Genomic DNA, 24122 nt, shown 5'->3' on the forward strand with positions numbered 1-24122 from the left:
CTTCACGTCCGTAAGTGTAACCATAAAATATCATACACGTGACTCCTAGCTGGTGTTAAGCAAGCAACTACATTGGCTGCTAAACGATCCCCGTGATGTGTTATCAGTACACAACATTACGGCCCCAGTACTAGTATTTTACAGATCAACATATACAGCATTAGGAGATGTGAATGACAATGTTTATCAATCAAAACTCTGCCTGGTAAATAATATAGACGTGATCGCTACCACAGAAATACATGCAAATGATGTAGACCAACTCAAGACAAGGAGTGAAATACCATAATACGACATCCTCAGCGTACCTTACCATCATCATGTTTGTGCTGAATGCAATAGATAATGCTTTCTTAATCGCAACATGTACCTCTAATCCATGAAGTTGTTATGAAAACTGGAAATGCACTTATTTAAACATATACAAACCTCCAGCTGTTCAGTGACCACCTCAAGTCCTTCACTCACGTCCCCAACCAGCTATTTACACGATTGATTTCAACAACCACCACGAGCTATGGAAATATAACTGCAAAGACTCTTACGGAGAAGCTTCAGTTTAATGCCTATAGGAACAAAATCCCCACCTAATTATTGATTCCAAGGGCCGATTCACATTTCTGTTTAGACCAGCTGCGTGGAGGGAAGAGTACAATAATATACATCTGTTGTATCTGATATCGAAACGTCCAGCCTCTAGCAGTCACATGGAGAGCTCCATATGACTTACCACACAGTTAGTATCGCCCAGTAATACTGGAAGCAGCTTACATATTCCACTGGTAAATTATATTCCCCGCCCACGCTGGAACTTTCAGAAAGCAAACTTGTCCGTCTTCTGTAAAACCTTGATAAGATCTTGGGATGGATTCCTTCTCGAAGCAATAACCATAGAAGGCTTGTGGGTGCAGTATTAAGCACAGCAAGGAATAATAAATGAAAAGCACCAGTTTGCTTTTGTTCTACAATATTACTTTTATTGCTAACCGGTTTTCGGCTTACAAGGCCATCTTCAGACATTTACTGAGCATTATATGCGATAATACTCAGTAAATGTATTATATGTGATAATACTCTGTAAATGTCTGAAGATGGCCTTGTAAGCCGAAAACCGGTTAGCAATAAAAGTAATATTGTAGAACAAAAGCAAACTGGTGCTTTTTATTTATTATAATGTTGGTCTACCAAGAACCGACGGAAGATTCTGTTAATACACAGCAAGGAAGTTTATTCCCTGAGGTTACCTGAAGGAGTACGTTCCTGGATGGTCTGAGGTTAGTGGGAAACTGTATGAAGACTTCCTCTCACCTGGAGAACAAGAATGGTAGGCGAACGGCTGCATAGTCTTGATGCCACGCGCTGCCAGGAAAGTCTGTTCATTGTTACGCAACCTGGAAGGTGCGTATCGAATAACAAGCAACAACCTCATAAAACCGAATAAAGTTGCTGCACACTTCGTCTCAATATCTAATTCTTCTATTTCCCGACCGCTCTGCGTACAAATGGTGCGAGAACTGAGAAGCAGGACGGCAGAATGTTCACATTATAGGCCATATACTCTCCCATTCACTCCTCAAGCCATTTCAAAAGTTTCACAAGACATTTAATCAGATAAAGTTCCAGGTTTTGATGGTTCACGTCTACAATTCCTCCTGGACTCTAGTACATATGCTAAACACGGCTAGCACAATTTTCCTCCAACATTCTTCAAACAGAACTCACACCACTACTTAGGAAAAAGACGAAGAATAATTTTATCTTAAAACCGGGTAATCCCAACAACAAAACTCAAAGTTATGTATACTAAGATGGTATCTGTTCTGTCGGACATGTCCGAAAGAACAGATACCATCTTTGTAAACATACAGTTAAGGCTCAACAGCCACTTGACCATCTTCTTCTTCTGTGCGAATGCACAAACAGAGCCCGAACTCTTACCGGAATCGGCAACGCGCCGCGAGTAATGAGTATAATGGGCGGGGGCACTATAAATGTAGTGCGGGACAATACGTTGAGAATGTGGGTTTCGCGGGAGGCGTGCCAGAGATAAATCCCTGCAGTCGTGCTATTCTATGTGTCCTCGGTGGCTCAGATGGATAGAGCATCTGCCATGTAAGCAGGAGACCCCGGGTTCGAGTCACGGTCGAGGCACACATTTTCATCTGTCCCCGTTGATGTATGTCAACGCCTGTAGGCAGCTAAGGGTGTTCATTTCATTGTAAACACAAAGTTATCGTGCTATTACCCTTTTGAGTCTGATGTACAAATTACTTGAGAGACTGCTGTATTGCAGAATACGTATCTTGATATTTGGAAAGATTCATGCTGAACAAGCCGGATTCTCACCAAACCGTAGCTGTATGAATCAAGTACTTTGGTTGAAAACTTACACAGAAGCTGGTTTCCATAAACAGCTAAAGACTTCTGCTGTATTTAGTTACCTGTCTGCAGCCTATGATATCATGTGCATACTAGGTATTGTCTATCTGCTGCTCCGTGTAATACCCTGCAGAATAACAGCATAACTTCTTAACAATGTGCTGACTGACAGACCATTTCATGGAATTACACTCAACACCACTAGTGGTCAGAGGACCCTCAACAATGGCCTACTTCAAGACTCTCCTGACACTCAGTCCAGGAAGTTTGGTTATGCTGATGACCGGGTGACAGCAATACAGTGCAAACGAATCCAGACCAATGAAATCATATTAACAAAAGTCGTAAGTAAAATGGTTCAGTACTTTCGTAAATGAGAGTTTCAATCGAACTCTGACCAAACGGAATCCACTTGCTTTCATCTGAGTCATATCCTGGCCAATCGAGAATTGCACGTACTTTTCGAGAATAGCAGCCTGGCCCGTAGGAAATGTCCTCGATACTTTGGAGTTATGCGTGACAGAACGGTTTCATTTAAAAACTATCTAACAAAGACTGCAGCTAAATTGAGGTCAAGATATTCTGCAAAAATGAAGTGGTAAAAGATGGAGTTCAGTAGCTTCGATCTTACTATCATCCGCTCTCGATCTTGTATACTGAGCGGCAGAGTACTGCAGCTGTCTAGATAAACAGTAGCCACAAGAAACTGGTAGATACGAAACTAAATCAAACAATGTGAATTGTTACTAGCACAATCAAGTCCATTCCAGTTTTCTGGTTACTTGCCCTGAGCCGCTCCGACCGTCTAACCTGAGAAGAAAGAATAATTTTCTTAGGGAATATTAGAGAATCTGCAGCTGACAATTCATGAAGATATACCTATTGTCCAGATCAACTGACTCCGCTCCAGACTTTCACCATGCAGAACACCTGGCAATCTGGCAGACCATAACTTGAGACCTCACGAAGCGTGGACGCAAGAGCCGTACAATATTACTCCACCAGAGCTCCAGAGCTTGTTCCACACCAACAACACACCATGGAAACATAAATTTCCCAGGGGGACATGGAGTACATTTAACAGGATACTGACCAACCATGTAAAGTGACCCAATTTCCACTGAGGTGACGAAAGTCGTGGGATACCTTCTAACATCGTGTCGATCCTCCTTTTGCCCGGGGTAGCGCTGAAACTCAATGTGGCATGGACTCAACAAGTCGAAAGTTCCTTGCAGAAACATTGTGCCTTGTTGGCTCCATAGCCGTCCATAATTGCGAAAGTATTGAAGTGCAGGATTTTGTTTACGAACTGAACTCTCACTCATGTCCCATAAATAAGCGATGGGTGTCCAGATCAAATGGTTCAAATGGCTCTAAGTACTATGGGACTTAACATCTGAGGTCATCAGTCCCCTAGAACTTAGAACTACTTAAACCTAACTAACCTAAGGACATCACACACATCTATGCTCGAGGCAGGGTTCGAACCTGCGACCGCAGCGGTCGCGCGGTTCCAGACTGAAGCTCCTAGAGCCGCTCGGCCACCCCAGCCGGCTGTCCGGATCATTCACTAGAACTGTCCAGAATGTTCTTCAAACCAATCGCGAACAACTGTGGCCTGGTGATATGGTGCACTGTCATCCATAAAAATTCCATCGTTGTTTGGGGGTATCATGTCCATGAATGGCTGCAAATGGTCTTCAGATAGCCGAACATGAACATTTTCAGTCAATGATGGGATAAGGTGGAGCAGAGGACTCAGTCCATTCTACTTAAATACAGGCCAAACCATTATAGAGCAACCACCAGCTTACACAGTGCCTTGTTGACAATTTGGGTTCGTGGGGATTGCGCCACACTCGAACCCTACCATAAGCTTTAGCAACTGAAATCGGGACTCATCTGAACAGACCACGGTTTTCCACTTGCTTAGGGTCCAATCGAAATGAACACGAGCCCAGGTGAAGCACTGCAGGCGATATCTTGCTGTTAACGAAGGCATTGGCGGCTGTCGTCTGCTGCCATAGCCTATTAACACCAAATTTCGCCGCTCCATCCTAAAGGATACGTTCGTCGTACGTCCCGCAGAGATTTCTGTGGATCTTTCATGCAGTGTTGCTTGTCTATTATCAGTGACAGTTCTACGCAAATGCCGCTGCTCTCGGTCGTTAAGTGAAGGCCGTCGGCCACTGCATTGTCCGTAGTGAGAGGTAATGCATGAAATTTGGTCTTCTCGGCACACTCTTCACACTGTTGATATCGGAATATTGAAATCCCTAACGATTTCCGAAACGGAATGTGCCATGTGTCTAGCTCCAACTACCATTCCGCGTTCAAAGTTTTATATCCCGTGATGTGGCCATAGTCAGTTTCCACATGAATCACCTGAGTACAAACGACAGCCAGCCAAAGCACTACCCTCTAATACTTTACGGACGCGATACTACAGCCATCTGTATATGTGCATATCGCTGTTCCATGACTTTGCCTCAGTGTTCGACGAGTAAAGACCCCCACAGCAGAGCGTAACTGTGGCTTTCCAAGACGGGCTGTCGGACACATTCTGGAAAAATGTTTTCAAAATTCGTACCCTGGAAACCCCACGGGTTTCTTGGAACCTACAGCAGATGTGATAAATTATTTGTGTATACATAATATGCCTGTAAATTTCTGTACAAAAATGGTTCAAATGGCTCTGAGCACTATGCAAGTTAACTTCTGAGGTCATCAGTCCCCTAGAACTTAGAACTACTTAAACCTAACTAACCTAAGGAAATCACACACACCCATGCCCGAGGCAGGATTCGAACCTGCGACCGTAGCGGTCACGCGGTTCCAGACTGTAGCGCCTAGAACCGATCGGCCACTCTGGCCGGCTAAATTCTGTACATTTCGTATTGTATTGTATTTGTGTTTCTAAAGTGATGTGTCACTGCAGTCAGATAAATAATAAAAATATATTATGTCACATTCAACTGCCTACGGATGTGTAAGCTATAGTAAGAGAGTTTCATTTCATCTCTCTTATTACACTACTATATGTACTGCTATATTGTCTTGCATTTGTGATAATATTCTACCTCCTAGTCTGACATCTGTTCCATGTACACGTTACCGCTATCAATAACATTATTAAATTGGCCTCTACTGTTGGTTACGTTATTCAGCCAAAACAGCCGTTAGATTGCATTGTTCATGACAACTTCACAATTGCTCAGGGTAACTTGGGTCTTTCACCCACATTTTAAAACTACAACACCGAATTTAATTATAGAACATCATTTTATAAAATATGGCAACGAGAAATGTATAACAGAAGAGTTGTGCTTCAAAATTACGTACGCCACTCCATTACCTTATTTAAACTTCCTCTGCAGAGGACAAACTCTCGGTTACTATGAAAAGGTGAAGTTTTGTAACTTTCTAAAAACAGAAATCTTTTACATCATGCGGAATACATGTAATAAAGCGAGTTTAAACTCATGCGTTTGCGAATGTCACAGATCAGGATGAAACAAGTAAATGTTTTTGTTCAAGACACGGGTTGTCCCTTTATATTGGGGTCATCGGACTACAGAAAACGTACACAAAAAATATTGCAACAAAATCCATTACTCATCTTTTGGGCTCAATTCTAAAACCGTTCCTGCCACCTGTATTCTCTAAATATCATTAGTCCTTTTTCAACCGCAATACATACTATAGAAATATCTCGTTCATACTCACATTCGTACCTCACAATGTTCTGTACACACAAAGAGTTACTTGCAATGGCATCAGCAACACAGAGAAAAAATATTCCAGTGGGGCCACGCGTCCAGATATCGCGTAACAGACAACAATGAGAGCAACATCAACCCAATGCCATTGGGAACATAGAGAGCAGACTACAAGAGGTCTTTGTTTCTTGCAACCAGGAAGCATAAATGACTGAAACTCGAATTCCTGGAAACGGCATCAGAGCATTCTGTTGACCTGGTTTGTTTTCACCATCGAAAGAAAACATTAAGCACTTCTTCTAATCCATTCCCTTATCAGAATCACGGAAGAACAAAATTAAATTTATACCATTTACGTCTCGTTTCCTGCTACTTCCTGTAACTGGCCATTGATTCAAAATTCCCTTTTATTGGCAAGCTAATTGCAGTCACTGTAGCCAACAAGTCACCGTTGGTATTCTTCTGAACATGCAACTCTTTGGTCCGCTATCAGGTATGTGCAGGTGCTCCAAGAAAGAAAAATTAAGTACAGCAAGAATTACTTTCGTGAGCGACATGGAGTAAAGATGGAAGTGGTGAGACTCACATCAGGTTGTCCTCGTAGATGAAGGTTACAGAGAATAATAGCTTCCTGAGCTGACCACGACAGCCAAAATTCTCCGTGTGGTACAGCAGAAGCTTTCACACAGATTTTATCTATGTTGTATGAGCGTTAGAAAAGGATGCAGATGATAAAACTTCAGAGCAGTGGCCTCCAACCTAAGTAATGGGTCCCGTCGAGTCTCTGTTCTCTTAACGCTATAAATTTCGTTTATTTCAACGCCCGTTCTGCCACGTTAGGGTCTATTACTAACAGGCTAAAGCCGATTCTTTATTTGGGAGTTACTTTACTAGAATTATTTGGCTATAGACCTTGATTTCACTGTGGCCCTCATTTACGTTAAAGTAGTAAAATGGTTGCGTCATATGTGTGCTAATCACATAAATATTTGGATTCATGTATCGTGCACCGATTTCTGACTCGAGGATGGTTAACCAACGCGGCATTTACTTATACTGGTGTCGAAAATTATAGAAAGAAACGGAAGTTGTGCAAGGTTGCGTTTATTTTGCCTCAAGACATATAAATAGGTGATGGTAAAGTACAAACAATGCACAGAAAACAGAACGAAAACAACTGCAACATGCGTAACGGTAGACAGAAATGTTCTTCGTTTTTCCCAACTTAACGGATTTTCACACACATTCCGACAACTGCTTAATGTGCTCAGTATGGTGTGTGACCACCTCTGGCACCGGTACAGACCTGACAACGACAGGACATGCTGTGATGATGTCATCAATTTCATGTTGAGGCAGTAACGCCCATTATTCCTGCAGAGCCGCTTGCAAGTCTTGGAGAGTGGTTGGTGGGTGCTGACGTGATGCAACCCGTCTCTCTAGTCCAACCGAGACTTCCTCTATGGGATTCAAATCGGGAGAGGGAGCAGGTCACGCCATGCGTGAAATACCTTCCGTTTCCACGAAAACATCAACCACCCGTGCTCTATGAGGTTCATCAGCGCGATGTCTGGGCTCGCAGCACCTCGCAATAACCGTACAAGAGGCCTGAAGACCTCATACGATAACCAGACAGCAGTTAAACCCTGTCGATTCACCCGTAAAATTTTCTGAACAGGTGTTCTAGTGATCTACGGAATCCTTGCCCACACCATTAGGAATCCTCCTCGATATTGGTCTCTTTTCACAAAGCTTGGGACCCAACATTGTGTTCACGTTCCCTGTAGATTCGAACTCGTTAAGAATCACTCTCTACAGACCAAATTGAAAGTTATCTTTGAAAAGAACATTGGCCCAATATTCGACCGTCCAGGTGCCATGTTAACGACTCCACTCTAGACGTTCCCTCCTGTGAAGACAAGTTAGAGGCATACATAAAGTAGGCCTCCGACAATAAAGGTCACTCTGCGAGGTCTTCTGTACACCGTTTGACTAGATACAACGCGTCCAGTGGATGCTGCGCGGTCAGATGCCAGTTGGCGTGCAGTACTAAGGCGGTACGGTTGTGCCCTTACAGCCAAATAACGGTCCTCTCTTTCTGTGTCACACGTGATCCGTCCTGCCCTGGTCTTCGGGATACAGTTTCGGTCTCTAAAAACTGTCTCCACATACGAGAAACAACAAAACGATTCACATTAAGCCATTGGGCCACATCAATTTGCGACTGTCCTGCTTCCATTCTTCCTATGGTCTTCCACCGCAGAGAATCTGTTATGGGTCTTCTCTGTGCCATACTGCATTGTCTGTGACTGTGTACATATCGATTGTGGGTGTGGGGCTACCCGGCAAACACTACCACATTTGATAGGTGCCCTGAAGTCATCGTTAGCGTGATCGTCCATTGACTAGTGTGCTATCTTCCATGCACAACTCGATCATACGGACATCTGTTAACAATTTGTGTGATTACATCGTGAATTAGGCACAGGACGAGGAATTAGCGGTTTGTTTCTTTAATTTTGGACACCATTGTAGATCAGTGCTCAAAACTGCCCGGTTTGGTTGTTCTGTCGGAATATCAGTCATGGATCTGGATAGCATTGGGGTGAAGCTGACTTTACCTTCGTGAAGCCGATCTACATTATCCGATCAAAGAAGCCAACTCATCTCAGAGGCGTTCTACTGAGTTAAGATAGGCTCTCTAGGCAGGCCAGTCCATTGCAGGAATATTATTGCTCACAAATCATTGCCTCACATACACCATTTTATGACAGGGTGTTTTATCATGCTGATACTGCTCCTCTACTGCACAAAATACAACAGTGCTGAAAAATGTGTTCATATCTTGAGCACTTAGAGTTTCCTTAAGCGCAATAGGGTACCACACCCTAACCACTAAAAGCACCCCCACACCGGAACACCACCTCCGTACCTCACTGTTGGCACTGTACATGATAACGGGTAACTTTCTCCAGGAATTCGCCAAACACAAACCCCTCTATCGCGCTGCCACAGGATAAAGTTATTCATCACTCTAAATCATTCGCTTCCAGTTATCCACTGTCCAGTGCCGTTGCTCTTTTACGCCACCTCAAGCGTCTCTTAGCGCTGACTGCAGAAATGTGTGGCTTATGAGGAGCTGCTCGACCAAGTCTTTTTAACTACCTATACGCATTTCATCGTGCTAGCTAGACCACTGGTACCTCTTTGGAACTGTTCCTTCTGTTGATTTCATGCGGTTATTTACAATCACCATCCTCAATGTTTGGTGGTTCTGTGTCCGCCAGTACATGAAGCTTGCCTGGTGATTGTTTTGCTATGGTTGTTCCTTCGCGTTTGTACTTCAAAACCACATCACCAACCGTCGACATGGGCAGCTTCAGACCTGCCTGGTGTTGGTTTTGCTATGGTTGTTCCTTCGCGTTTTTACTTCAAAACCACATCACCAGCCGTCGACTTGGGCAGCTTCAGACCTGCCTGGTGTTGGTTTTGCTATGGTTGTTCCTTCGCGTTTGTACTTCAAGACCACGTCACCAACCGTCGACTTAGGCAGCTTCAGACCTGCCTGGTGTTGGTTTTGCTATGGTTGTTCCTTCGCGTTTTTACTTCAAAACCACATCACCAGCCGTCGACTTGGGCAGCTTCAGACCTGCCTGGTGTTGGTTTTGCTATGGGTGTTCCTTCGCGTTTGTACTTCAAGACCACGTCACCAACCGTCGACTTGGGCAGCTTCAGACGGGTTGATATAAAATATTCACGTTCGACGTTACTGAAATGTCCTGAGCGACTCATTCTGTTGTTACTGCTTGCCTACTGACAACTTACTACTCCTTTTATGTTCACCCCCGGTAGCTGAATGGTGCCGGCACGGTAGCTCAGCGTGTTCGGTCAGAGAAGCGGTGGACGTCTGTAATAAAAAAAAACTGAGTAAAGGAATCAACGATCAACTTGAACGGATGTAATGTGACGTCCGTCCATACCAAACGCAACGAACAACACGAAAAGAAAAAAAAAATGGTCAGCGTGACGGGGTTCGATTCCCGGCACCTACAATGTTATTTTGTTATTTACAATTTTCGACCGATTTCCTCAAAATACCCATTCATATTGTAAGACATATGTAAATTAGTGATTTTAAATTTTTAACATTTACTACAATGTGATATTTAATCAAATGCATTGAGGAATTTTCTCCGCCCAGGGACTAGGTGTTGTGCTGTCCTCATCATCATCCTATTATCCTCATCGACTGCAGGTCGCCGAAGTGGCGTCAAATTGAAATACCGGCACCCGGCGAGCGGTCTGCCCTAGCCATACGATTAAATAAATAACTTCCTTTTATGCCGGCTTGTCCGCCTTTAAAGACATCTATTGATCAATTCTTTGATACATAGGGGATTCCGGGTGCTTTTTATCGGATAGTATACGATTTCGAAATGGAATGCCGAGGACAGTCGCTTGTAGAATACCAGAAGGTATGAAAAACGAAGAGGAAACTTTGCTCAGGTTGTGCCATTTGGAAATCCATCAAGCGTTTGCGGACTATTTCAGAAATTTTAGGCGAAATACTTACCTATGAATTTAGATGAGAATTTTGTTCTTTATTATTTGAAAATAACAGCTGAAAAATGCTTGTCGCTAGGGTCAGGACATTAAAATATATATTACTAATACCTGTAAAATAATGTAGAGCCCGTTTTAATTCTGTAATGAAAACACTTGGACGTATTCTGCGACATGTTCCAAAAACACTTACGAAGCACATTTCTCTCATTTTATTAGCTAATATTCTTACGATTCTCTCACTTCTTTTACTCAGAACAGTGTATAGTTACTTTAGGGGTCTGGCAAACTGTAAAATGTAATGAAGGCAGGAACGGAAGTATTTTATCAATATGTCCCGTGTTTCCGTCGAAATTAGATGTCACTTTGTGGCCCGTGGGTTGTAACCAGAGGTGAATTACACAAGTCATTTGAGCAAAATATTCTGCTAAGACTGCCTAGCAATCCCTAGTTAGTTGCAGATACGTATGGTTCATCTCACATTGTGGCCGTGCGGTTCTAGGCGCTACAGTCTGGAGCCGAGCGACCGCTACGGTCGCAGGTTCGAATCCTGCCTCGGGCATGGATGTGTGTGATGTCCTTAGATTAGTTAGGTTTAATTGTTTCTAAGTTCTAGGCGACATATGGCCTCAGAAGTTAAGTCGCATAGTACTCGGAGCCATTTGAACCATCTCCCATTGTGGCCTTATACTCACATTGCAACTCAATTGATGGAAGGTTAACAGAAAAGGTAAAATACAACCGACAAGAGGAGGGTTTGTAAATCACTTCGAGTAAGCGTGTCAGACTCCCAACAACAACTGAGGATAGTTAAGATTTTAGTTCTGTTCATCGATATTGTCCCACATAGGCTATTTATTAGCTTTCGTTTTGAATGACAACGGCCACATAACATCTCCGTATTCCCAAAATATGGCTCTAAGCACTATGGGACTTAACATCTGAGGTCATCAGTGCCCTAGAACTTCTAATTACTTAAAACGAAGTAACCCAAGGACATCACACACACCCAAGCCCGAGGCAGGATTCGAACCGCGAGTGTAATACAACCCGCCAAACTGGCATATTTTGGTTATACGTAGTTTAAGCTTTCGTCTAGCCTTGCAACGTTAAAATGTTTGGAGTGCAGCCTACTATCTCATGACACCACAATAAATTTTAATAACATAGACGAAGTTTTTGAATGTAAATCAAACATTTCAGTTTGATGCGTTATACTATGCTATCTTGAAAATGTCTACACAGTGGAAATTATGCGGTACTGGAAAATCCAAAACGAAGGTTTTCTTAATCCAACCAACGAGAGCCAACCAGTGCAACTGATTTATGCCATTCAGAAGATACGAAGACAGAATGAAACTCGAGAAACTGAGTGGATTACATCACTGTCACGAGAACAATTGTGAGTCCAGAAGGTCCTGGCGTAGTATTTGGCTTCTTCTCTGTAAAAGAAACAGAATGACCTCTGTTGCAATCACTGCACTTTTTGTAAAAACCTCGATGTCAGCGAAACTTTAAACTCTAATTTCCCTTTCTTCTTTCGAGTTCCTGCACATCTCTCACGAGAGACCTCATTCGTACATGTCCAAGGAAATTACCGACGCTTGTTTGTAGGGCGACACAAGCTACAATACACTTAACAAGACAGAGAACCGTCCGCACCATGCCCAGTGGCTGGAATTAGCGGTCAAGGAAATGTTTGGTCTGTGTGACAGGAGAATGTGTTTGAAAATAAATAATTACTGGCATGTTATTAAAGTAACGCGACAATATGCAACAGGGCCGGCGAAAATTTCTGCTCGCGGGCGATACCGGGCCAGGATGACAAAGCGCTCAGCTTCATTTCGCATTTTCCCCACCGCCACGCCAGACTGTCTGAGCGCGTGGAGGGGGAAGAGGGAAATACAGACAAAGCGCCGCTTCTAAATGGCAGTAGAGGCGTACTCCATACGACTTGATTTTATATCTCACATTTCTCAACAACAAAGATGACGAACAAAACCGCTTTTCAGTATTAATTAATTATTTTAGCGCTATGATGACGTAATTTAATTTTTATCTGCTACCAACTGTCGGCCTACGGACAGACGTAGACAGTTTCACAAAGTTTCGCCCTGACGTTGCCATGTAATCGTGACTTATTTAGTTGCATAATCGAAAAAAGGTCTTTCCCACAAATATGTAGATCGAAAAATTCTAAAACTTTTGCAGCCTCATTATGAAGACTTGGAAAGTCTACCTGGGAACAGCAACGTAGGCGTCTTCGATAGTTTTAAAGTAAAAAGATTTGTATATAAAACTGGGATTACTTTGCAGGTCAATCAGCTGCATTTGAAGACATGCGCAGAAAACAGTCTAACAATCAAATGTAAAAGCTTAGAGGTAAGCGTTACCACCTGTTGCTGGGTACGGGAACTATCAAAATTGAATTGCCAGACCAATATCAATTTTGATAGTTCCCGTAACCAGCAACAGATGGCAACACTTATATTTAAGTCTTTACATTTGACGGTTAGCCCATTTTTCCGCGCACGTCTTCGTTTCCAAATGCACAAGAGCGCTTTCAACTGAAACGGGAAACGGTCTCGAAAACAGATCGTAAAAAGATGTAAGATTGCCAATTTCCTCAAAACACTTATAAAACCATCGTTATAATTTTTTCAAGACCACAATGAATTGCCGGTAAGCTTCCCTTCTAGAATGCAATTTTCTTTTTAAATGCATCCCCATCAAATCATAAAGAAGTTACCTTGCAATGTCTCACTGCGGGCAGTGTGCAGTCAAATCAACTTAAAATGTGATGTATCCAATCCACTTCGGATGTTCTAATTTTCGTTCCTGCACTCCTTTCTAATTCATAAATTCAACAATAGTGAGGTTTCAATCGAAAACTAGTTCCAGGCATGCCCCTTGACTTAACAAACGTACTTTGCCGTAATATATGAAGTATTCATACTCTTCGTTCACTGAAAACTATTGCAAATAACACTGGAATAATGCGCACGACTTCAAAAATTTAACCATTCGTACCACCAATTTCTGCAAGTGCTCCATGTCTGCAAATTTAGCACAAAGTGATTCTTGATCTACAGAACAATGAATCACGTCTGTCGACCGTTGTAACTTTTTCCTCTTTCATTGTCATCTAAAAGCTTTAATTCTTTCTGTATTCTACTGTAATATCGTTTCGTAGCAAATAGGCAAAATCTATCGCTCATGCGACCTGAGATTTCCCATCCCTCCCTCCTGTCATTTTCATTCGTATTAAAGGAATGCGGCGATTGATCGCTAGACTGCCTATTTTTGTGCAAACAGCAACTGGATGTTTGAACGTACTTCACACCTTGGACAAACAGCGAACGGTAATCAGTGCTGATGCCACGATTCTGCCGAACTTGGAGTTGTGTCAACCGCAAAACGCCACACCGCAGTGCTGAACGAATTCCGCGCTCTGGAGATAAGGTCCGAGCAAAGCCGGGCCTTGCAGCGCCCGCGGCCTACACACACTGCACCGGTATAGTTTGGCAAGTCGTGGCCGGCCCTGGTATAGAACATACCCATTAAAATTAAAGAATGAGAAATTAACTATAATGCAATTATTTAGTTGCCAGTATAATACAATAAAGGCGCTTTGAGGCCTGGAACGTTACAGCAGAGAGGGCTGTGAGACGACGTCCGCAGACAGTACGCTCACTTTTATGACACCACGACAGGTGCGGCATCTATACGAAGAGAATATAAGCGCCGCGCCGGGTAGCCGACGGGAGTAGCAGACAAGCCGTCATAAACGCGAATGCAGTGACTTATGACCTGCAATGGTTTGCTTGCATTGAAATTGTACACTACTGGCCATTAAAATTGCTACACCAAGAAGAAAAGCAGATGATAAATGAGTATTCATTTGACAAATATATTACACTAGAACTGACATGTGATTACATTTTCACGTAATTTGGGTGCATAGATCCTGAGAAATCAGTACCCAGAACAACCACCTCTGGCCGTAATAACGGCCTTGATACGCCCGGGCATTGAGTCAAACAGAGCTTGGATGGCGTGTACAGGTACAGCTGTCCATGCAGCTTCAACACGATACCACAGTTCATCAAGAGTAGTGACTGGCGTATCCTAACGAGCCAGTTGCTCGGACACCACAGACCTGACGATTTCAATTGGTGAGAGATCTGGAGAATGTGCTGGCCAGGGCAGCAGTCGAACATTTTCTGTATCCAGAATGGCCGGTACAGGACCTGCAACATGCGGTCGTGCATTATCCTGCTGAAATGTAGGGTTTCGCAGGGATCGAATGAAGGGTAGAGCCCCGGGTCGTAACACATCTAAAATGTAACGTCCACTGTTCAAAGTGCCGTCAATGCGAACAAGAGGTGACCGAGAGGTGTATTCAGTGGCACCCCATACCATCACGAAGGGTGATACGCCAGTATGGCGATAACGAATACACGCTTCCAATGTGCGTTCACCGCGATGTCGCCAAACACGGATGCGACCATCATGATGCTGTAAACAAAACGTGGATTCATTTGAAAAAATGACGTTTTGCCGTTCTTGCACCCAGGTTCGTCGTTGAGTACACCATCGCAGGCGCTCCTGTCTTTGGTTCAGCGACAAGGGTAACCGCAGCCATGGTCTGCTAGCTGATAGTCCATGCTGCTGCAAACGTCGTCGATCTGTTCGTGCAGATGGTTGTTGTCTTGCAAACGTCCGCATCTGTTGACTCAGGGATCGAGAGGTGGCTGCACGATCCGTTACAGCCATGCGGATAAGATGCCTGTCATCTCGACTGCTAGTGATACGAGGCCGTTGGGATCCATCACGGCTTCCGTATTACCCTCCTGAACCCACTGGTTCCATATTCTGCTAACAGTCATTGGATCTCCACCAACGCGAGCAGCAATGTCGCGATACGATAAACCGCAATCGCGATAGGCTACAATCCGACCTTTATCAAAGTCGGAAACGTGATGGTACGCATTTCTCTTCCTTACACGAGACATCACAGCAACGTTTCACCAGACAACGCCTGCCAACTGCTCTTTGCGTATGAGAAATCGGATGGAAACTTTCCTCATGTCAGCACGTTGTAGTTGTCGCCGTCGCCAACCTTGTGTGAATGCTCTGAAAAGCTAATCATTTACATATCACAGCATCTTCTTTCTCTCGATTAAATTTCGCGTCTGTAGCACGTCATCTTCGTGGTGTAGCAATTATAATGGCCAGTAGTGTATATACAAAATGACATTGATTATTTGTATGTCACCATTTGCTTGCTACGCACTTTTGTGAATACGCCAAGTTAACTATTGTTAATTTAACGTACTGTAATATACAACATTAATACGATGTGCTTGAAATGTTGTCTAGCGATCCGAGAAAACTGCTTGTTAGGCACCCTATATTAGACGAGTGGGCCGGATGCTACACTATTAATGGAAGCAGTTTAGATAAATTTTAAATAATAGGCACGATGGTTCTCTGTCCTACGTCGTTGCTGTGTGGCAGAACGAAATGTGAAATATCCAGATTTAGAAATCTTTGATATTTATGAGGGAGACATTCTCTTGCCATTTTGCCAAGCTGGATATTTCATTTTTTTCGGTTTGAAATGTTACATTCTTATGTTCTTCGAAAGAAACAACAGTTCTGTCGAAACGTGAGGCAAAAGTATTTGGAAAATCATAGATGTGTGAATATTTTTTTCCTTCTATGAATGCTTCCGAAGTTGGTAGAGAAACATATGAAAAATATGTATACTAGTTAGTATAGTGACACACCGGCTCGAGGAAGCCAGTTTGGCGTTAAGGATAAGGGTCCGCCTATAGAATACTTTATAAGTGTTTTCTGTACAGTATTTTAACAGCGCACAGTAATGTTTGTGATAGTAGAACGTTGTAATGACGGTATCCGATACCGAAACAGATAGTTATTTGGTAAAATAAAAGTGCAGCTTGTAAATAACTGGTGTTTGACTATTCCTTCCTCTCTCTTTATATGTCACAGAAGTCACACTTTCACTTTGAATCAACACACCACACAATAAGTACACAGACATTGCTGGTCCCGCAATGGCCGCCATTGAGTTCGTATTGGCTGAGCCTAAAAGAAGAAGAGAATAGACGAGTGTCGGATGAGGATTCTGTTCTGCATTTCCGCCTTTGAAAGGTTATAAACAAAGGTAGTGTTAATCACCCCGTCAGCGTCGATGTGCATTTGCATCCGCATACATACTGCACAGGCCACCGTATGGTGAATGGCGGAGGGTACTAAGTAGCAGTACTAGGCATTTCCTTTCCTATTACGGAGCGATGGTAGCTGGATATGGATCTCGTAATGGACAGAGACGGGCAGCTGACTTAAGAGATTTACACAAACCACAGAAAGCTAAATGGAATAACCAGAGGGGTTTACAGGTGCCGCTACTTTTTATCGCTAATTCAGTGTCAAAAGCAGTGCGCTATTTCGCTCGGTTTGCCGCATTTCAGACGTTGTCAGTCGTACTACGACGATTTTATGGAATTGTAAAAAATCCGAACCAAGCGGGGCATCTTAGTCCGTTACTATTCTCCATCATAGTTTCGCTGCCTAATGACTTCCAGGTGGGTAAACACAGAGAGTTTAACCACTTCCATTAATTAATTAGTTAATCCCTAATAAGCTGTGACAGTCAGGCTCATAGCCATCCAGTTTTGTAGGCAAATATATATCATTTTACAACGCTGAAGTAATCTTTTATTAGAAGGCTAAGACTTGAAAAATATGTTAAAATTTTTTCATATACGTACAATACACAACCAGATAACAGTACACAGTGGATTATGTAACTTTATTGTCCGGCCGGAGTGGCCGTGCGGTTCTAGGCGCTACAGTCTGGAACCGAGCGACCGCTACGGTCGCAGGTTCGAATCCTGCCTCGGGCATGGATGTGTGTGATGTCCTTAAGTTAGTTAGGTTTAATTAGTTCTAAGTTCTAGGCGACTGATGACCTCAGAAGTTAAGTCGCATAGTGCTCAGAGCCATTTGAGCCAACTTTATTGGTCTCATGGTAAGCTGGATGTAGCGAAAATCAGGGAATATGTCTGGTGCGTACGATGGGTCACAATAATACTTTTTCACGTCGAATATAGTGAAGAATATAAAATAGGAAACCACATTGCTTTCACAAGAATGTAACAAATGCACCTGCCATCGGTACCGCACCATTTTCCACAGGTTAATAACATAGGATTGTTTCCAATTGCAGAAAAAATTTCCGCTGGTGCCTGCTGCTGCCTCGAAGGCGTTCCCCTTCCAGTAGCGGAAGCGAAAGAACGGCGCATGACGTACGGCGGTGTGCGGCGAGCGGTGTGCGGCCGCAGGAATCATCTGGCGCGCGGAATGGAAACGATGGCCCTACCACTGCTCCCGCGGGGGTCCGCATGCAAACCGCGCCAGATTGTCTCATCCGTCTCCACTACGGGGCTCCGTCCGCTCCGCCTCACTAAGTCACGCCAAAATATCTCATCTGCTCCCGCAATCGTTGACAATAAAACAGAAAGTGGCACAAATAAGTCAGAGCTTTCTAAAATTATACCCGTCTCCGAATCGGACGGTTACAGGTCCGCTGTTCAGTATGACGCGGTATGACATTAATCTGGGTGTCCTGTATAGCTTAGGTATTATCCCTACACCGATATCGATGAATATGTCTGGTAGTATTGCGAAATTATGCTTAGTGTTTCCGCCATGTACGGCGACGCGTGTTCGCCGGACAGCCTATATTAACGACGTAGTCTGTCTCCATGAATAATAGTATCAGATACTAGCGCAGGTTCCTGTAATAAACAAAGGAACACTACTTTCCGACAGGTGTTCTACAGCATTTTATGAAAATCACGCTGTAAGAACCCCTTCGACGTTAATCATTTCTATCGAAAGACTACCACCTCCAGGAGCATTTTCTTTCTTCTGACACAGATTCTAATGATGGCTAATAGCAGTAGATTTGGTAACGCATAAAGCTTGAACCGAGTGAAAAAGCCTCTCACAGAAACATATCCGTAACTAAAATTGCCCGCACCCATACAGTCAAACGAAAAATATGGAATTATGGGTAGTGTGTAGCAAAATAAAAATTTCAAAAATGTAGGTCAGTCTCATTACGGAGCCGGCGTTTGCGTTAAGTCAAAGAGACTAGTGAGCACGAAGTGAAGCCCAAAGCTAGCATGAAAATATCATAACTGAGCCGGAGCTGTTCGATTTGTGAAGCAAAGCACCGAAAATTTACCAGAAAACTACATTGTTCGCGTACTAAAAGTTGGAAACTTCCATACGACTAACTGATAAAAATACACTACTCGCCATTAAAATTGCTACACCAAGAAGAAATGCAGATGATAAACAGGTATTCATTGGACAAATATATTATACTAGAACTGACATGCGATTGCATTTTCACGCAATTTGGGTGCATAGATCCTGAGAAATCAGTACCCAGGACAACCACCTCTGTCCGTAATAACGGCATTGATATGCCTGGGCATTGAGTCGAACAGAGCTTGGATGGCGTGTACAGGTACAGCTGTCCATGCAGCTTGAACACGATACCACAGATCATCAAGAGTAGTGACTGGCGTATCCTGACGAGGCAGCTGCTCGGCCACCATTGACGAGACGTTTTCAGTTGGTGAGAGATCTGGAGAACGTGCTGGCCAGGGCAGCAGTCGAAGATTTTCTGTATCCAAAAAGGCCGGTACAGGACCTGCAACATGCGGTGGTGCAATATCCTGCCTAAATGTAGGGTTTCGCAGGGATCGAATGAAGGGTAGAGCCCCGGGTCGTAACACATCTAAAATGTAACGTCCACTGGTCAAAGTGCCGTCAAAGCGAACAAGAGGTGACCGAGACGTGTTACCAATGGCACCCCATACCATCACGCCGGGTGATACGCCAGTATGGCGATGACGAAAACACTTTTCCAATGTGCGTTCACCGCGATGTCGCCAAACACGGATGCGACCATCATGATGCTGTAAACAGAACCTTGATTCATCCGAAAAAAATGACGTTTTGCCATTCGTGCACCCAGGTTCGTCGTTGAGTATACCATCTCAGGCGCTCCTGTCTGTGATGCAGCGTCAAGGTTAACCGCAGCCATGGTCCCCGAGCTGATAGTCCAGGTTGCCACAAACGTCGTCGAACTGTTGGTGCAGATGGTTGTTGTCTTGCAAACGTCCGCATCTGTTGACTCAGGGATCGAGATGTGGCTGTACGATCCGTTACAGCCATGCGGATAAGATGCCAGTAGTCTCGACTGCTAGTGATGCGAGGCCGTTGGGATCCAGCACGGCGTTCCGTATTACCCTCCAGAACCCACCGATTCTATATTCTGCTAACAGTCATTGGATCTCGGCCAACGCGAGCAGCAATGTCGCCATACCATAAACCGCAATCGCGATAGGCTACAATCCGACCTTCATCAAAGTCGAAAACGTGATGGTACGCATTTCTCCTCCTTACACGAGGCATCACAACAACGTTTCACCAGGCAACGCCGGTCAACTGCTGTTTGTGTATGAGAAATCGGTTGGAAACTTTCCTCATGTCAGCAAGTTGTAGGTGTCGCCACCGGCGCCAACCTTGTGTGAATGCTCTGAAACGCTTATCAATTGCATATCACAGCACCGTCTTCCTGTCGGTAAAATTTCGCCTCTGTACCACGTCATCATCGTGGTGTAGCAATTTTAATGGCCAGTAGTGTAGAAGGTGTATTAATTAGTCAATGAAACAGCAATTGCATTGCATGCGAGATGATACCCAAAACTATAGAGAATAATGTTCAGACACATATAATTCTTTCTGAGTTGGAATCATAGAACATACTAGCAAAGTCACTTTTAATTTGGTGAGAGGGAAGGGAAGGTTAAATCAACAATGCGATGAGTTCAGTTATATTGTATAGGGCGGCCAAAATAAGCTGGCCTGGCAAATATTTACAGTGAGACTAACGCAGGACTGACACTTGTTCATGAACATCACAGTATCTTCTAGAAATGGTTGTCGCTGACGTCATCGCAGCGCTGTGCTCGATTTAGCAAACCGTTAGACACTCGGCGCAGCTCCGCCCGAGGGACAGCAGCAACAGTGTTTCCAGCGCTCCTGTAGCCCTTCGCGCGTTCATTAATTATTTGCGTACATCTGACCCTTCAGTTCCACCTACAGGCAAAACTCTCAGGAAAGAGATCAGGCGATCAAGGTTGCCAGGATACTGCACTGCTTCTGATGACTATTCTCTCGTTGTCTCATGCATTCGGGGAAAGGCTATTCAACTGTCCGGCATATTGTCTTCGTAGCTTGTAAACAGTGAAAGCGAAAGTTGCATATTGCAGGTCTTCACAGTGAACAAGATTGAAAGCCAGATAGAAAATAAATGAAACATATTGCAAAAAAACACACACACACACACACACACACACACACACACACGTCCGCCGCTCGTGGTCTCGCGGTAGCGTTCTCGCTTCCCGAGCCCGGGGTCCCGGGTTCGATTCCCGGCGGGGTCAGGGATTTTCACCTGCCTCGAGATGACTGGGTGTTTGTGTTGTCCTCATCATTTCATCATCATCCAGGAAAGTGGCGAAATTGGACTGAGCAAAGGTTGGGAAATTGTACGGGCGCTGATAACCACGCAGTTGAGCGCCCCACAAACCAAACATCTCTTCACACACACACACACACACACACACACACACACACACACACACACACACAAAATCGCACATAATTTGTTAATGTTAGGCCTAACGTTAACATTTCCAGTCTTAAAATTTCGTGGTAAATAACTTTTCTTCATTAATATTTATACGGCTGCAGATGACAAACTGTCGAAGGAAACAAGTGCAATATAAAACATAAAGACCCAGGAACACCCCAGCATTTGGTAACAAGGCACATTTAAAAAACTAAGTCAGTTTTTAAAATTTGTAACTGCTGTCTTAAAAATGCAGCTCTAATGACGTTAAGAATTACAAAATTACGTTAAACTATAATTTCTCCAATATATGTGTTACATTAATAGTATTGATTATACAGCAAAATGTTACCACAATTAAATGCTATCGTTAATTGAAAATCTTCTCTTCCTGAATTGCATGCAAATAAAAGACTTGGTGCTTTCACGTAGCGTGTGGCATTCTGTACTTATTCACTGGCAAATCGGTTAATTGCTTCATCTGAAACGAAATAATATCAGTTTAACGTCAACTGTTCAATCTGAGTGGTAGTTTCTAATACACGGCTGTCAGATTATTTTCATTACTTGGGAAAACATTATGGAAGTTGTCGTACTGACAGAAAGTACATTCAGTGTCAGGTGAAGTGGCAATACAGACGCTGGACCTCATATTCTATGAAATTAGGAATTGCGTCCAGTAATGCTAACTATGTGTGCATGGGTATTGAGTCAAAAGCAAATGAAAGAAATAGGGACTGATATACTGTTACAGTTTTTGCTATTTGCTTTGTTTTGGTCTTATGGTTAGGCTAAGACAGTCGGTGACTTTGCTATCGTTCGTCTGAGATAGTACTGAACAGAAAATTCCCAAATTTATGATTGATTAACGTTATGCATCAATTTCATGGGTCATTGATCATCATCTCTAGGACTACGACTAAAGAATTTATCTGTCTATGATGAACTCCATGAAGCTATTTTCGTACTATTGCCCTACTGCAATGTGGGAACTTTGAATAACGCTTTTTGCACACGTCATATTTCCCATTTCACTTACCTCAAGTTGGGAAAATAATTTAAATAACTCAACAGTAAACGTAAAATGTTGTGTATAGCAGTGAAGTGGAAGATGTCGAAGTGGAAATATAGCATTCTGGCAAGATACGTTATTTGGTTATATTTTGAAAAATATTTTCACTTTTATTACTAAACAATGATAATATAAAAGACAAACCAAGTTTATGAAACGTACAACAGGTAGTGTCAAACTTATTCTGAGTAGAAATACGTTCGATATCTGTTTGACATTCGCTTAAAGATTCTGGAAGTACAGATAACATGTTGCCAGTCTGAAGACGTGCATATTTTTAACATTTTATGTACAGAATAATACAATATATTTTTGAAAGAAAATCCCCCTTTTCTATACGTTTTAATAGTCATTTATTTCACCCTATCGCGATTCCCGTTTTATAATCATTATTAGGTGCAAAGGACGTTATTGTCGAAGAAATCCAACATATAGCTGGTCATAAACACGAGTTGTAGCAATACAGGATGTGAGTACGAACTAGGAATAGATAGTAGGGATGACATTGTGTTCAGCAGAACAATCTATTACACTTTGTTTTGTGATGGCACAATGTCAGCCGCACTATCTGCAAGAAATGATTATTTTCTTTTTTAACTGCCCCATATCATTATTAAGAGCCCTGACGTATCAGCTAGGCTACCGAAGCGGTCTTATATGATTTCCGAGAATGTCGGTACTGCATTACACGCTGGACATACGCTGCTAAAAGCGTCAGATAAAGCCACAGAGTCTGATACCTTATTTCATTAGCATCAGTTTCAGCTTCACAGGCGAACTTTTCATTCAGAACGATTACCGGATTGTGGAAGTTTCAAGAAATTCTGTCAGATTTTGCTGTGCGAATCCATTATCTCTGTGGCTTAGGTGCATTCCATTCTTCCCTTTGAGGGTAGTTGCATCAAAAAGTAATGGCAGTAATTTGAGAGGAGCCGCTCGTAATGATTACACCGGCGGCTAAGTCGGTCCGCACTTACTGCCGTATTCGCCCACCGCACGCTCTATGCATGGTCCTGCCGCTGCGTGTTTCCTTTTAAAAAGTGATTAAACTTTAAAAGGAAGAGCTGTACAATTACAAGTTCCCGAGATTCAGCTCGCTCAGAAGCCTCGCGCTGTTTACTAAAGAAGGTAATTTCACGGGAAATGAGCAATATGCTGATGATCTGGAAGTACAGATACGGAATAAATTTAATAACATGTTTTTTCATAATCAGCTTACAAGTGGCTAGCTTTCGCAGTTCTCTTTAGAGATCGCAATATTTTTCACTGGATTTCACGAATTGTGAGTTGCGAAAGAAAATATGTTTATTTTCTACTGGCTCCACTGAATTTACTATGGTAATGTTACAGACGCATTCATTTCACCGTCACGTTTAGTTATTTTTTTAAATTTCAGAGGGAGTCAGTAGAGCGCCTGCTTTTAATGAGAAAATTAATATATTTAATCAGAAATAATATATAAATGTTCACTTAATGTTATTTTCTTTGGTAAGCAACCGAAAACAGTGACGTCTGTTTTACACCTATGTTGTTTCCGTTTTTATCTTTAAACGCCGTCAAATTAGCATGAAAATACGAAAGAAACTACTGATATTTCTTTTGCAATTTCTTAAAAGTTATATTGCATAAACCTTCTACGTTCATA

The 24122-nt window shown here is 42.9% G+C and overlaps 1 protein-coding gene across 1 annotated transcript in view; it reads right to left on the reverse strand.

Moving 5' to 3' along the window:
• Positions 1-2471: 2471 nt before the first annotated feature.
• LOC126184417 (uncharacterized) overlaps positions 2472-24122 on the reverse strand; it is a 386694-nt gene continuing 365043 nt past the window's right edge. The window contains exon 3 of the mRNA XM_049926805.1: positions 2472-2506. Coding sequence (XP_049782762.1) covers positions 2472-2506 — 35 coding nt within the window. The remainder of the gene's footprint in view (positions 2507-24122) is intronic.

The sequence above is a fragment of the Schistocerca cancellata genome, chromosome 4, assembly GCF_023864275.1.
Source record: "Schistocerca cancellata isolate TAMUIC-IGC-003103 chromosome 4, iqSchCanc2.1, whole genome shotgun sequence".
Classification (NCBI taxonomy): domain Eukaryota; kingdom Metazoa; phylum Arthropoda; class Insecta; order Orthoptera; family Acrididae; genus Schistocerca; species Schistocerca cancellata.